Raw genomic sequence first — 16582 nt, 5'->3', positions numbered from 1 at the left:
AACCACCTCTCACGGCCAATTTCTCACTCTCCAATGTTCCTTTTATAGCTCCACCATTATTTTATTTTATTTATTTTAAAAAAATACTCATTTATTTATGTATTCATTTGGCTGCGCCGGGTCTTAGTTGCGGCACGCGGGATCTTTACTTGAGGCACGCAGGATCTTTACTTGAGGCATGTGAACTCTTAGTTGTGGCACGTGGGATCCAGTTCCCTGACCAGGCACTGAACCTGGGCTCCCTGCATTGGGAGCGCACAGTCTTAGCCATTGGATCACCAGGGAAGTCCCTCCACCATTATTTTAATACAAATCCCAGGCTCCAGACACATTATTTCATTTGTAAATATTTCAGAAAGCAATTCCTAAAACAGAGGGTATATACACACATCCACAAAACCATTATTATCTAAAACATTTCAATAATTTCCTAATATCAAATATCTGGTCAGTGTTCACATTTCCCCAATTTTTTCAGCTTGCTCAAATTAAGATGAAAATTAAGCCCACACATTGCAATTAGTTGAAGTGTCTCTTAATTCACTTTTAATCCATAGGTTCCTCTCTATAATTTTTTCCCTTGTAATTTGTTAAAGAAACTGGGTTATTTGTCCTTTAGGGTTTCTCAGCCTTGACTTTCCTGCTTCTGTCTCTGTGGTATAGTATTGTATTTCTTGCAAACTGCTGTTAGGTAGGAAGGCTTGATTTTTTTTTGTCAAGAACTCTTTACAGGTCATGGTGTCCATCAAGGGGATACATAAGGCCTGACTGTCTTTCTTTTTGTGATGTTAGTAACTGTTGATGATCATCGCCAAGACCTATTAATTCATTAGGGGCTATGAAATGCTGATATTCTAATTCATTCATTTCTTCTTTATTTACAGGCTGGAATAATTCCATAAAGGGAAACTTTACTTCATTAAATATTTGGCTACCTTGAGGTATGGTTTGTATATGAAAGGCAGCACAGGTATGTGTCTCTTTCCCTTTATTTACCAGTTTCCAAAATGAGTAGGTTCTCTAGAATCCTTCAAGATGACCAATGAATTATTTTTTAAGTATAACTGTGATTCATAGATTTAAACACATTTCATGTGTTTAAATTCAGTGCAGTAATTATTGATGTTCAGATAGTCCCATCTTTGACCAATGGAAGCCTCTGTAAGTCAGCTCCTGAGTCCATCTAACACGATCAGATGCCTTGGACAAGACCGTTGAGTCCATATGTTAGTACTGCACTGATCTAGAAAACCGTTCCTTAAGGTCCAGGGGTGTCCCTAGAAGGAGAGCTGGCAACCTAAGCAAACCATTACCAGGTTCTCCCCACTGTTTTCATCAAGTTTCTCCTTTGCTCAAAATCTTCAATCTTCCTCCTAGACTGAACCCCAAATCCTCTACCTGGTTTCAAAGCCCTGCCTAATAGAATTATACACATTCTCCCTGATGAGATCACCACCACTGCTTTCAAGCTCACCTCCTCTCTGGCCCATCAGCATGCCATACTCATTGCTGCTTTTGTCTCCCACCTGGAAACTACTTGTAGAGCCTCCCCGTCCCCAGAACCATCAGGCTACGCAATTCCAGGGGCACCATTCACAATGTGCACTTAGCAGCATGGAACATTTCCCCTCTGCTGGTGCAAATCCTATCAGTCACAAAGGCCCACCCTGAGTCTCAGCTCTCCTAGGAAGTCCCAAGAATGACCACACTCTCATTTGGCCTTCCCACCTCTGGACCTGTCAGTCACTGTCATTTGTGCCCTCTCATTTGGATATTATCTGCCTTGAACAATCACCTAATTATTTTGGGAGTCCCAGTTCTGGCTCCCCAATGGCAGAGACAACAGTTAGAGGTCTGTTAAGGCCCTCACAATGTAGCCCTTTGATAAATATTTGTTACACTGCATTGATCTGAGGGACTCAATCTGAAAGGCAGATTTGATAATAATTGCTTAGTACAGAAAATATATGAAGAAAATTCCATCAAATTTCAGGTTAGTAGTTTTCTAATACCAACTCCAGCAAAACTGTTTTTTAAAACTGAAAATACGGCTATGGAAGATAGAGCTGAATTACAGCTAGAATGGAAAAGCTCTAGCTTTATCTCCAGGATACTTGGATGTCTGTTTTTTTTGACTCTTGGTCAGGGGTTGGCAAACTATGGCCTGCAGGTCAAATCTGACCTGTGCCTGTTTTTGAAAATAAAATTTTATCAGAACACAGCCATGCTTGTTCATTTACGTATTGTCTAAGGTTGCTTTTGTGCTACAATGGTAGCTGAGACAGAAACTGTACAGCCTACAGAGACTAACATATTTAGTATCTGGCCTTTTACAGAAAAAGTTTGCTGATCCCTGCTCTTGGAAAAGATAAAGGTAGTGGGATTTGCGATGTGATATTTAAAGTCCAAAACTCCCATGATGACCCCGAAGGTCAGTTTCTTTACTGATAAACTATCGGTGGTCAGCCTGGTTTGACTCCATGGCCAGTGGGGCATAAAGTTCCCACTGAAAACTTCTGCTGTGCGGCCTTCCAAAGCCAAGATTCCTTGCACAGATCTTTCGGTGATTCAGTCTGGGGACAGAGTGTGGTCTCTTTGCAAATAAAAGACCCTGGGGGGTGGGGGATGGGCTTGTGCATAGGATGTCTCTGAGACCCTTAATGCCTGCTTATACTCCCTCTGTGGCCTTGTATCCCTTTGCCTTTAAATGAAAGCCTTATATGGGTATTCTCTGTGGAGTCTGGTGAGTCCTTTCACTAATATCTGAACTTGGGAAATCTTTGCAATGATAGCTCATACTTATTTCAAGATTACTAGGCTAACTAGAAAAGATAAAGCCCAGCAAAACAGGAAAAAAAAAAAAAAAAAAAAAAAAAGCTCAATATTCACACAAGTCCATCTGGGTACTCAACCCTGACTACATATCGATCACCTGGGGAACTTCAAAATCACAGAGGCTTGAGCCCCATCGCAGAGATACTTATTAAATGGTTGAGTGTGAAGCCCAGGCACCTCCAGGCCTCTCAGGCGATTCTAATGTGCAGCCAGGATTAAGAATCACTGACATATACAGCTCGTTCTCACTAAGAAGCTTGAGGGATGAACTGCATGAAATCAACTCCACTCCTTGACACCCCCTCTGCTTGTCCTGGGATGCTGTCTCCCAGTGGCACCTTCATCAGGAAACAGAGTTTTCAGACTGGGTTGAAATCTATTGTTCTCAAATCAGAATTATTTTTACAAGCTGAGAAACCTGAAATGACAGCTTAAAAAGCAGATTTTGTTTTAGTTCAGCTGAATTTTCCATCTCGGCAATTACCTGCTCAACAATAGATGCCAGGCGCCCCAGTGCCAGGCCACATTCATCCCCTCGGGTCACCACGGCACTTCCGAGTTTCACCACGATTCTCTTGGCATGCTTCAGCTCACTGCGGTGGGCAAAAGACTTGCCATGCATACGACTGAGGGGTACCGTGATAAAGGGGATGTTGCTCCAAGAACGAACATGTCTGATGGCTGAAGGCTGGACACGACCTGCAGCCCCCGAACAAAGTCAAATGCAAGAAAAAAAGGAGAGAAATACACAATATAATTTCTCACTGAAAATATGCATGCAAAATAGTAACCAGTTTGGCCGCCAAAAAATAGCTTCATCATTCTTAACTGCGTAAAACCAGTATATCAAAAGCCACACTGATCTAGCATGTTTTATTCTAGTATTGTGTGGAGTCTGTACCCAGTACACAGGTGACAGGTACACTCAAACACTGCTGGTCAAGAATTTAAATGAAACATTTTCCCCTGAAGACATGTTGGCAAAATATATCAAAAGCCTTAAAAATGTTCACAACTTTGATCCAGCAATTCCATGTTCAGAAATTTATTCTAAAGAACTAATCAGAGATGGAGACAAAGAGATTTATCAGCAGGCTATTCATCAGTATTATTTATAACAGGAAAAACAGAAGCAGAGTAAACGTCCAAAAAAGGGCAGAAAGATTTAAATACTTTTAGAATTTTCAATAACATAGGAAAATGTTCATATGTTAGTTTCACATACGTGTCTAAATGCATAGGAAAAGATAAATAAATAAAAATATTAGTATTTTATCTCATGATGGGGTTATGGGTGATTTATTTTTCTTCTTTATTCTTGTTTTGTTTTCCAAATTTATGCAGTAAAAATGCATTGCTTTCATAATCAGAAAAATATGTGTGCTTTTAAAGAAACCACACCGCTATTAAAAAAAAAGTGAGTCTGATTAGCTAAGACAATACAGAACAAAGTAACTGGTATTAAATAATAAAAAATCATAGCTAATCTCCCTACAAATTGCCTGTAACAATGATGAAAGAAACAGGAGCACTTTCTGAAGGGAAGGTAACGTTGGAGTCAGATACTTCTTTGTATCCCTTTAGACATCTGCCCCTAATCAATTCTGTCCTGATTCTTTTTTCTTGTAACACGGAACAAGATTTCTAAGAGGCAAAACAAAAACGAAAACAAAAAAACAAAAGAACCCCCACCACAACAAAAAACCAAACCTGATTAAAAAGCTGAAAATCTAACAGTCATGGCTGAATGTCAGGCACTGAACCTCTTCACCACTGCTGACTGCCTTTCCCCTCAACAAGTTCTCTAGGTATCACTACAGACATTAATAAATATTGGAATGTTACTAAAGTAATCATTCCGAGCCATCTTTCAGACTATTCTTCTATAACTGTATTACTACAGAGTAACTTCCTTCACTTGAATCAACCGTTATCACCTCCCTTTATATTTACAGACAGATTTCTCAGAATTTCTCTACCCAGTGCCTCTAACGCCTGACCACTCTGACCCATCTAGCTGTAATCGAGCATCCACTGTCTCTCTCTACGTTACAAAAATGGTGGGTAAATCAGGCAGAATCCTATTCTCACGGACAAGAAGATCCCTGTGTGTTCTCCTCCCTCTCTGCCTCCTTCACGCACAAACCTGAGAAAGAACATTTTAAATGAAGTCATAAAGAGCCTTTCCTTCTCTCTCTTAAATAACTGTTTCTTTAAGTGACCACGTTTCAAGTCTGCTGGAGAAACCAGACAGACGATTTGGGTCTTTTTTAACAACAGGCTTGCAGTCCAGTTCCCGGCAGAGAGCTGCACAGTAAGCCCGTCATCTGGGATAGAATTGGGGCTTGGCACCCCTGCTATAGGCTGCCCTGTTCCTTCTGGGGGAGCCCCAGGGACGAAAGCACCGGTGTGTTGTGAGGGCCGTTCCATGGAGAGCTCCCTTTCTCCATCAGGCTCATCAGTATAGGTGCCCTGGCCCCGCCTTCAGGAATATTACCCTAAGCAACGCACACACCTAAGTCTACGCTTAAAAGTTGTACCCATATAATAGTTCTGGCCTCGCTGACCTGACGGAGGGAGGGGTGGTAGAGGGAGAGACTTACTCCCCTGGAGTTTGGACCTGGGATCATCAGTGGCTGTATGCAGAGCTCAGAGCTGCACCCAAGTATCACGTGTCTCTTTGACAGCTGTCAGAACTAGGCCTGCTGCCTACTTTTCTCTCCTGTGTACTGCAGGGCATGTCCTGGCCTGGCCAAGTGCTAAGCATGAGTGGGCAGCCTGAGAGGGAACCTCAGGGACATAGGTGGTGGCAAGCAGGTCAGTCCTACCAGGCCAGACTAGCATGAATGAAACTCCTGATCCGCAGTCTGTATCAGCAGAGGAGGGTGGCGTGGCTTGGTGCCAGGCAGTCAAGGGTCATTCTGGCGGCAGGCAACTGGGTCACAGCAGATCAGGGCTGATAAGGTTCAAGAAGAGGCCACATCTATGAACAAGGTGTGTTTTTCTGGCAGCGTGACATATGGGATCTTAGTTCTCCGACCAGGGATCGAACCCACGCCCCCTGCGTTGGAAGCACGGAGTCGTAACCACTGGACCACCAGGGAAGTCCCTGAACAAGGTTTTAAGCAAGTAAAAGCTCAGTCATATCCAGTGGGTTCTGCACCAAGGAGAGCTCCATGGGGTCCAGGGCTTTTCTGGGTTTCCTATTCAACAATGCTTTCACCCTCCTAGATTGACCCTATCTTTCTTGAGGGCATTTTTCTATGTGCTGCAGTGTATTATACATTTTAGGGTCTATATGAAGGGCTAGAAGGCCTTGATTAGTTAAGAAAAATCCATGGCTTCTGGATAGGTAATCTCTTCCCATCATCTAAGGAAACTTTAGGCTCTAAGTCTCAAAGAAAAGACATCTCCTCCTGTTAAGGATGAGGGGATACCGAGGTATATGTATATGCAAATGTGTTAGGGGGAGGGGGTTGTCCATATTCCTCAAAAGTGCCACGGGTCACACTCCAAGGGAGGAGAAGCCCTTTAGCTTTTCAGCATCAGAGTCCTAACACTCAGTAATAAATGAGGCTGTGTTCCAGGCCTGAACAGGAAGGAACCCTGACATGGTTTCTATCTCTCTTCCTGGCCTTCCACTTCCCTCTGTTTGTATTTCTATGCTTTTTCACTTTGCCTTTTTAATTTCTTTTCTGCTCTTCTGCTTATCATGGTCAGTGAACATGGGGTTCCAGAAAAATCTGGATACAAAGAAAAATCTAGGGATAAGATCAGAAAGTGCCTCCTTTTGTGAATGAGTCTAATGAGAATAAACAGTAATATCAACAATAAAAATACAGAAGTGAATAGTTACTATATACCAGGAACTGTGTTAACTATTCATGTACCTTATACAGAGGCAGAGGATATATGAAAGGACAAGTGTAGGCTCTGGAGTCAGACTCCCTGGGCTGGAATCTCAACTCCTTCACTTACTTGCTGTTATCTCATTGATCTCATAAGGTTGTTGTGGGGAATGAAATGAGTTAATGCATGAACAAGGATTGGCACAAAGTAAACCCTCAATAAATATTAGCTGCTATTATAAAAAAGTGTTAGCTATGGGCTTCCCTGGTGGCGCAGTGGTTAAGAATCTGCCTGCCAATGCAAGGACACGGGTTCAAGCCCTGGTCTGGGAAGATCCAACATGCCGCGGAGCAACTAAGCCCATGCGCCACAACTACTGAGCCTGTGTGCCACCACTACTGAAGCCCACGCGCCTAGAGCCCGTGCTCTGCAACAAGAGAAGCCACCGCAATGAGAAGCCTGTGCACCGCAACAAAGAGTAGACCCTGCTCACCGCAACTAGAGAAAGCCCACGTGCAGCAAGGAAGACTCAACACAGCCAATAAATAAATAAATTTATTAAAAAAAAAAGGGTTAGCTATGCCTATCATCATCACTGTCGTTATCATCATCTTCCTGAATTCTCATGAGTTAAGACTCATGAGTTAGGTATTATTATGAATTAGTTATTATTATTATTAGCTTCATTTTATAAATAAGGAAACTGAGGCTCAGACAAGTTGAGTAACATACCAACATTACCAGATTGGAAAAATGGCCACAATACTTGAAGCTTCTCCCGTTAACAGGTGGAGTCTATTTTCCCACCCCTTGAATAGGGGCTGGCCCTATGACTTGATTTGACCAATACAATGTAGCAGAAGCCTAACTCTGTGTAAATTCTGAGCTTAGGCCTCAAGACACCTTATCACTGCCATGCTTGCTGTTCTTGGGAAGCATCATGTGAAGAAGCCACGGATAGCTTGCTGGAGGATAAAAGGCCACGTGGAACAGAGATGATCTATCATCCCAGCAGATTCTCCCCTGGCCCTCAACAATCAACCCTGAGCCAATGAGAGAGCTGACAAGGACACGGAACCACTGTGCATCTGAGCTTGGTCCAAAATGCCAACTCGTGGAAATGTGACCGAAATCCATAGCTGTGGTCACTAAGTAAGTAGCAGAGATAGTTTTCAAACACAGGGAGCCTAGTTCCAGACACTGAACTTTACACTCTTATTTACATGAATAGGAAACAGATTTTTCCAATGATGATAAGCTTGATTAGCTGATAAGCAAGTCCTCTTGCAGTAAGCTGTTGAGACAGACTGTTGATAACATTTAGGTGTTATCAAGAGATAGGCAACTCAAAACATCATAAACAGCCTTTCAACAAATGGGGCTGGAACTAGACCTTTAGATGCAAAAAAATGAACCTCGACCTAACCATCACACCTTATACAAATATTAACTCAAAATGGATCATGGAGGGAGTGCTGGCTACCCAGAGAGGGAGGGAGCAGGCAGACCCCAGCTCAGAGCAGCTGTCTGGACACCTTGAGTTTTGGAGTGGGGAGCACTGGCTACTGTGAACTTGGACCCCATCATGGTGGCCTTTCTCAGGATGCTCTATCTTTTGTCTGCCCAGCCCTGGAGTACAGTAGCAGCAGGGAATACTTGCTTCTCTGCAATGTTGTGTTGATTCATGGAAATTCTGATAAGAAAACCTGTGAGCCTTGACAATTCAGAGCACATCACTTTCCATGGTGTGAACTGTGCCATCACTGCGAGGGGTTAAAAAAATTGGGGGACTGGCACTTCTGGTCAAACCATCATTGCGTAACAGCGTTCTTCATCAAGGGTCTTGGTGCTCTGGCCGGGTGTCAGGCCTGAGCCTTTGAGGTGGGAGAGCTGAGCTCAGGACACTGGACCACCAGAGACATCCTGGCCCCACATAATATCAATCGGTGAGAGCTCTCCCAGAGATCTCCGTCTCAACACTAAGACCCAGCTCCACTCAACGACCAGCAAGCTACAGTGCTGGACACCCCATGCCAAACAACTAGCAAGACAGGAACACAACCCCAGCCATTAGCAGAGAGGCTGCCTAAAATCATACTAAGTTCACAGACACCCCCTAACACACCTCTAGACACGGTCCTGCCCACCAGAAACACAAGATCCAGCCTCATCCACAAGAACACAGGCACCAGTCCCCTCCACCAGGAAGCTTAACAAGCCACTGAACCAACCTCACCCACTGGGGGCAGACACCAAAAACAACAGGAACTACAAACATGCAGCCTGCGAAAAGGAGACCCCAAATACAGTAAGTTAAGCAAAATGAGAAGACAGAGGAATACGCAGCAGATGAAGAAGCAACGTAAAAACGCACCAGACCAAACAAACGAAGAGGAAATAAGCAGTCTACCTGAAAAAGAATTCAGAGTAATGACAATGAACATGATCCAAAATCTTGGAAATAAAATGGAGAAAATACAAGAAACATTTAACAAGGACCTAGAAGAACTAAAGAGCAAATAAACAATGATGAACAACACAGTAAATGAAATTAAAAATTCTCTAGAAGGAATCAATACCAGAATAACTGAGGCAGAAGAACGGATAAGTGACCTGGAAGATAAAATAGTGGAAATAACTACTGCAGAGCAGAATAAAGAAAAAAGAATGAGAAGAATTGAGGACAGTCTCAGAGACCTCTGGGACAACATTAAACATACCAACATTTGAATTATAGGGGTCCCAGAAGAAGAGGAGAAAAAGAAAGGGACTGAGAAAATATTTGAAGAGATTATAGTTGAAAACTTCCCTAATATGAGAAAGGAAATAAGTCCAGGAAGTGCAGAGAGTCCCATAAAGGATAAATCCAAGGAGAAACACACCAAGACACATTAATCAAACTATCAAAAATTAAATACAAAGAAAAAGTATTAAAAGCAGCAAGGGAAAAGCAACAAATAACATACAAAGGAATCCCCATAAGGTTAACAGCTGATCTTTCAGCAGAAACTCTGCAAGCCAAAAGGGAGTGTCAGGACATATTTGAAGTGATGAAAGGAAAAAACCTTCAACCAAGATTACTCTACCCAGCAAGGATCTCATTCAGATTCGACGGAGAATTTAAAACCTTTACAGACAAGCAAAAGCTAAGAGAATTCAGCACCACCAAACCAGCTTTACAACAAATGCTAAAGGAACTACTCTAGGCAGGAAAAACAAGAGAAGGAAAAGACCTACAATAATAAACCCAAAACAATTAAGAAAATGGGAATAGGAACATACATATCAATAATTACCTTAAATGCAAATGGTTTAAATGCTCCAACCAAAAGACATAGACTGGCTGAATGGATACAAAAACAAGACCTGTATATATGCTGTCTACAAGAGACCCACTTCAGACCTAGGGACACATACAGACTGAAAGTGAGGGGATGGAAAAAGATATTCCATGCAAATGGACATCAAAAGAAAGCTCGAGTAGCAATTCTCATATCAGACAAAATAGACTTTAAAATAAAGACTATTACAAGAGACAAAGAAGGACACTACATAATGATCAAGGGATCAATCCAAGAAGAAGATATAACAATTGTAAATATTTATGCACCCAACATAGGAGCACCTCAATACATAAAGCAAATACTAACAGCCGTAAAAGGGGAAATCGACAGTAACACAATCATAGTAGTGGACTTTAACACCCCACTTTCACCAATGGACAGATCATCCAAAATGAAAATAAATAAGGAAACACAAGCTTTAAATGATACATTAAACAAGATGGACTTAATTGATATTTATAGGACATTCCATCCAAAAACAACAGAATACACATTTTTCTCAAGGGCTCATGGAACATTCTCCAGGATAGATCACATCTTGGGTCACAAATCAAGCCTTGGTAAATTTAAGAAAATTGAAATCGTATCAAGTATCTTTTCCAACCACAACACTATGAGACTAGGTATCAATTACAGGAAAAAATCTGTAAAAAATACAAGCGCATGGAGGCTAAACAATACACTACTTAATAACCAAGAGATCACTGAAGAAATCGAAGAGGAAATCAAAAAATACCTAGAAACAAATGACAATGAAAACACAACGACCCAAAACCTATGGGATGAAGCAAAAGCAGTTCTAAGAGAGAAGTTTATAGCAATACAATCCTACCTTAAGAAACAAGAAAAATCTGAAATAAACAACCTAACCTTACACCTAAAGCAATTAGAGAAAGAAGAATTAAAAAACCCCAAAGTTAGCAAAAGGAAAGAAATCATAAAGATCAGATCAGAAATAAATGAAAAAGAAATGAAGGAAACGATAGCAAAGATCAATAAAACTAAAAGCTGTTTTTTTGAAACGATAAACAAAATTGATAAATCATTAGCCAGACTCATCAAGAAAAAAAGGGAGAAGACCCAAATCAATAGAATTAGAAATGAAAAAGGAGAAGTAACAACTGACACTGCAGAAATACAAAGGATCATGAAAGATTACTACAAGCAACTCTATGCCAATAAAATGGACAACCTGGAAGAAATGGACAAATTCTTAGAAATGCACAACCTTCTGAGACTGAACCAGGAAGAAACAGAAAATAAGAACAGACCAATCACAAGCACTGACATTGAAACTGTGATTAAAAATCTTCCAACAAACAAAAGCCCAGGACCAGATGGCTTCACAGGTGAATTCTATCACACATTTAGAGAAGAGCTAACACGTGTCCTTCTCAAACTTCCAAAATGTAGCAGAGGGAGGAACACTCCCAAACTCATTCTACGAGGCCACCATCACCCTGATACCAAAACCAGACAAAGATGTCACAAAGAAAGAAAACTACAGGCCAATATCACTGATGAACACAGATGCAAAAATCCTCAACAAAATACTAGCAAACAAAATCCAACAGCACATGAAAAGGATCATACACCATGATCAAGTGGGGTTTATCCCAGGAATGCAAGGATTCTTCAGTATACGCAAATCAGTCAATGTGATACACCATATTAACAAATTGAAGGAGAAAAGCCATATGATCATCTCAATCGATGCAGAGAAAGCTTTCAACAAAATTCAAGACCCATTTATGATAAAAACCCTGCAGAAAGTAGGCATAGAGGGAAATTTCCTCAACATAATAAAGGCCATATATGACAAACCCACAGCCAACATCGCCCTCAATGGTGAAAAACGGAAACCATTTCCACTAAGATCAGGAACAAGACAAGGTTGCCCACTCTCACCACTATTATTCAACATAGTTTTGGAAGCTTTAGCCACAGCAATCAGAGATGAAAAAGAAATAAAACGAATCCAAATCGGAAAAGAAGAAGTAAAACTGTCACTGTGTGCAGATGACATGATACTATACATACAGAATCCTAAAGATGCCACCAGAAAACTACTAGAGCTAATCAATGAATTTGGTAAAGTAGCAGGATACAAAATTAATGCACAGAAATCTCCTGCATTCCTATACACTAATGATGAAAAATCTGAAAGAGAAATTAAGGAAACACTCCCATTTACCACTGCAACAAAAAGAATAAAATACCTAGGAATAAACCTACCTAAGGAGAAAAGAGACCTGTATGCAGAAAACTATAAGACACTGATGAAAGAAATTAAAGATGATACAAACAGATGGAGAGATATACTGTGCTCTTAGATTGGAAGAATCAACATTGCGAAAATGACTATACTAGCCAAAGCAATCTACAGATTCAATACAGTCCCTATCAAACTACCAATGGCATTTTTCACAGAACTAGAACAAAAAATTTCACAATTTGTATGGAAACACGAAAGACCATGAACAGCCAAAGCAATCTTGAGAAAGAAAAATGGAGCTGGAGGAATCAGGCTCCCTGACTTCAGACTATACTACAAAGCTACAGTAATCGAGACAGTATGGTACTGGCAGAAAAACAGAAATATAGATCAATGGAACAGGATAGAAAGCTGAGAGATAAATCCATGCACATATGGTCACCTTATCTTTGATAAAGGAGGCAAGAATATACAAGGGAGAAAAGACAGCCTCTTCAATAAGTGGCGCTGGGAAAACTGGACAGCTACATTTACAAGAATGAAATTAGAACACTCCCTAACACCATACACAAAAATAAACTCAAAATGGATTAAAGACCTAAATGTAAGGCCAGACACTATAAAACTCTTAGAGGAAAACATGGGCAGAACACTCTATGACATAAATCACAGCAAGATCCTTTTTGACCCACCTCCTAGAGAAATGGAAATAAAAATAAAAATAAACAAATAGGACCTAATGAAACTTAAGAGCTGTTGCACAGCAAAGGAAACCACAAACAAGACGAAAAGACACCCCTCATAATGGGAGAAAATATTTGCAAACGAAGCAAGTGACAAAGGATTAATCTCCAAAATATACAAGCAGCTCATGCAGCTCAATATCAAAAAAACAATCAACCCAATCCAAAAATGGGCAGAAGACCTAAATAGACATTTCTCCAAAGAAGATATACAGACTACCAACAAACACATGAAAGGATGCTCAAAATCACTAATCATTAGAGAAATGCAAATCAAAAGTACAGTGAGGTATCAGTTCACACTGGTCAGAATGGCCATCATCAAAAAATCTACAAACAATAAATGCTGGAGAGGGTGTGGAGAAAAGGGAACCCTCTTGCACTGTTGGTGGGAATGTAAATTGATACAGCCACTGTGGAGAACAGTATGGAGGTTTCTTAAAAAACTAAAAATAGAACTACCATATAACCCAGCAATCCCACTACTGGGCATATACCCAGAGAAAACCATAATTCAAAAAGAGTCATGTACCACAATGTTCACTGCAGCACTATTTACAATAGCCAGGACATGGAGCAAGCTAAGTGTCCATTGACAGATGAATGGATACAGAAGATGTGGCACATATATACAATGGAATATTACTTTTTATGGTTAATGCCATAAAAAGAAACAAAATTGAGTTACTTGTAGTGAGGTGGATGGACGTAGAGTCTGTCATACAGAGTCAGAAAGAGAAAAAAAAATACCATATGCTAACACATATATATGGAATCTAAAAAAAAAAAAAAGGTTATGAAGAACCTAGGGGCAGGACAGGAATAAAGACGCAGACGTAGAGAATGGACTTGAGGACACGGGGAGGGGGAAGGGTAAGCTGGGACGAAGTGAGGGAGTGGCATGGACATATATACACTACCAAACGTAAAATAGATAGCTAGTGGGAAGCAGCTGCATAGCACAGGGAGATCAGCTCGGTGCTTTGTGACCACCTAGAGGGGTGGGATAGGGAGGGTGGGAGGGAGGGGATATGGGCATATATGTATATGTATAGCTGATTCACTTTGTTATACAGCAGCAACTAACACAACAATGTAAAGCAATTATACTCCAATAAAGATGTTAAAAAAACCAAACAAAAACAAAATGGATCATGGACTTCAATGCAAAACTTCAAAACTTTTAGAAAAAGAAACAGGAAATCTTCAGGATCTAAGGCTATACAAAGAGTTCTTAGACTTGACCTCACATGTACAATCCATAAAATGAAAAACTGATAAACTGGACCTCATCAAAGTAAAAAAAACTTTCCTCTGTGAAAGACCCTGTTAAGAGACTGAAATGGCAAGCTACAAACTGGGAGAAAATACTTTCAAACCACAAATCCGACCAAGGACTAGTATGTAGAAGACATTAAAAAACTCTCAAAGTTCAAAAGTAGAAAACCAAACAATCCAATTAAAAATGAGCAAATGACATTTCACTGACGAGCATATACAGACAGCAAATAAGCATATGAAGAGATGTCCAACCTCACTGGCCAATAGAGAAAAGGAATTTAATGAGATATCATTATATACCTATCAAAATGGATAAAATCGGAGAGAGGCAACATCAAATGCTGGTGAAGATGAAGAGAAAGTGGATCACTCATACATTGCTGGTGTGAATGTAAAATGGTACAGCCACTATGCAAAAACAGTTTGGCCATTTCTTATAAAACTACCTACCACATGCAGCTAACATACAACCCAGAAACTGAACTTTTGGACATTTATCCCAGATAACCAAAACTATGTGCACACAAAGTCCTATACACGAATGTTCACAGCAGCCTTATTCATAACAGACAAAAAATGTTAAACAACCAGATGTCCTTCAATGGTGAATGGTTACACTAACTGTGGTACCCCCATACCATTAAATACTATTCAGTAATAAAAATGAACAAACTGACACACACAAGAACTTAGATGAATCTCCAGAGATTTATGCTGAGTAAAAAAAGTCACCCCCAAAGGTCATATACTGTATGATTTCATTTATATAACATTTAAAAATGATAAAAATGGAGCACAGATTAGAGGCCGCCAGGGGTTAGGGACAGGAAGGAGAGGACAGCTAGAAAAGAGAAACTTGAAGGATCCCGTAGTGATGGAAATCTTATCTTGACTCTATCCACCCTGGTCAATACCCTGGTTGAGATACTGGGATAACTGGGGAAAGGGTATAAGGGATCTCTCTGTATTAATTCTTGCAACTGCAAGTGAATCTATAATTATCTCAAAATTAAACACTTAGTTACAAAAAAGGAATGAACAAAAATAGCCTGCAAAAAATCTGGGGGGATTAAATAACGGTAACACTTTGTCTTTAAAATTTTTTTTAAATTTTGAGTTATTTATTTATTTGACATACCAAAAGCTGTACAAAATTAATGTACACAACTTGATGAGTTTGCAGGTTAAGTATACACTCGTGAAACCATCACCATAATCTATGCCATAAACCCATCTATCCCCTCCAAAAATTTCACTTTATTGATAAATACAAACACAACGTTTCACCAGTAGGCTGCTTCCTTCCTTACTGCCTTTGTCCAATTCTGCCAAATTACATTTTTTTTACTTTTTAAAACCTTGTTGAAACACACTTGGACCAAACCTCCCACATATTTATGTTTCCTATGGTACCTACAAGATCTGGAGAGTGTTGTGGATTGGACCCAGGGCAGGAGACGGTGGGTGAAGGACTGGGACCCAGAGCGGTAGACTCGACTCAACATGCTGCGAGGTGGTCACTGACCAAGGTATCTGCAGAATGCATTTTAAAAAATGAATAATCAAAATACTAGACAATTCATTTTATTTTCATCCACCTCCCCACACTGAGAGTAAAAACTTGACTCTCCTGCTCCAAACTCCCCTGTATTAGAGGAACTCCCACCTCTTCTACATATAGAAAAGAGAGAAAAAACAAATGGCTCCTTCCCAGGCTCTGACTCTATTCTTCCTTTCTTACAACCATCTTAGTTTTTAAAAAATTAATTAATTAATTAATTTATTTATTTAATTTTGGCTGCATTGGGTCTTTGTTGCTGCGTGGGCTTTCTCTAGTTGTGGCGAGCGCGGGCTACTCTTTGTTGCAGTGCGAGGGCTTCTCATTGCGGTGGCTTCTCTTGTTGTGGAGCACAGGCTTCAGTAGTTGCAGCGTGCGGGCTCAGTAGCTGTGGCACATGGGCTTAGTTGCTCCGCGGCATGTGGGATCTTCCTGGACCAGGGCTCGAACCAGTGTCCCCTGCACTGGCAGGCGGATTCTTAACCACTGTGCCAACAGGCAAGTCCCAACCATCTTAGTTTTTATGTAAACAAATTGAAACTAAGGATTATGAATATTCTGAGTAAAAAAAATCTTTAAGGTATAACGTTTACGTATTGATATTAAATCTTCACCACAATTCCTATACCATTAGGGAGTCTCTAACAGATCAAAAAACAGAGTCAACATTCCGTAAGCAGCCATCTCCACCTTCCCTCTATCACCTCCCGACAGAACTCTGAAAACCACATATTTGAAATTTCAGCTTGATCCTTGC

General features: G+C 40.5%; 1 protein-coding gene across 2 annotated transcripts in view; it reads right to left on the bottom strand.

Moving 5' to 3' along the window:
• Nucleotides 1–16582, bottom strand: part of ALDH18A1 (aldehyde dehydrogenase 18 family member A1) — a 48955-nt gene that overhangs the window by 29659 nt on the left and 2714 nt on the right. For both annotated transcript variants that reach the window (XM_036829207.1, XM_036829208.1), the window contains exons 2-3: nucleotides 15685–15800; nucleotides 3320–3534 (exon numbers count right to left, since the gene is read on the bottom strand). In XM_036829207.1, the coding sequence (XP_036685102.1) occupies nucleotides 3320–3534; nucleotides 15685–15772 (303 nt within the window). In that variant the 5' untranslated portion in view covers nucleotides 15773–15800. The remainder of the gene's footprint in view (nucleotides 1–3319; nucleotides 3535–15684; nucleotides 15801–16582) is intronic.

The sequence above is a fragment of the Balaenoptera musculus genome, chromosome 16 (assembly GCF_009873245.2).
Source record: "Balaenoptera musculus isolate JJ_BM4_2016_0621 chromosome 16, mBalMus1.pri.v3, whole genome shotgun sequence".
NCBI lineage: Eukaryota > Metazoa > Chordata > Mammalia > Artiodactyla > Balaenopteridae > Balaenoptera > Balaenoptera musculus.
Note: the sequence above shows the minus strand (reverse complement) of the source record. Positions and strands in the feature narration are given on the sequence as shown.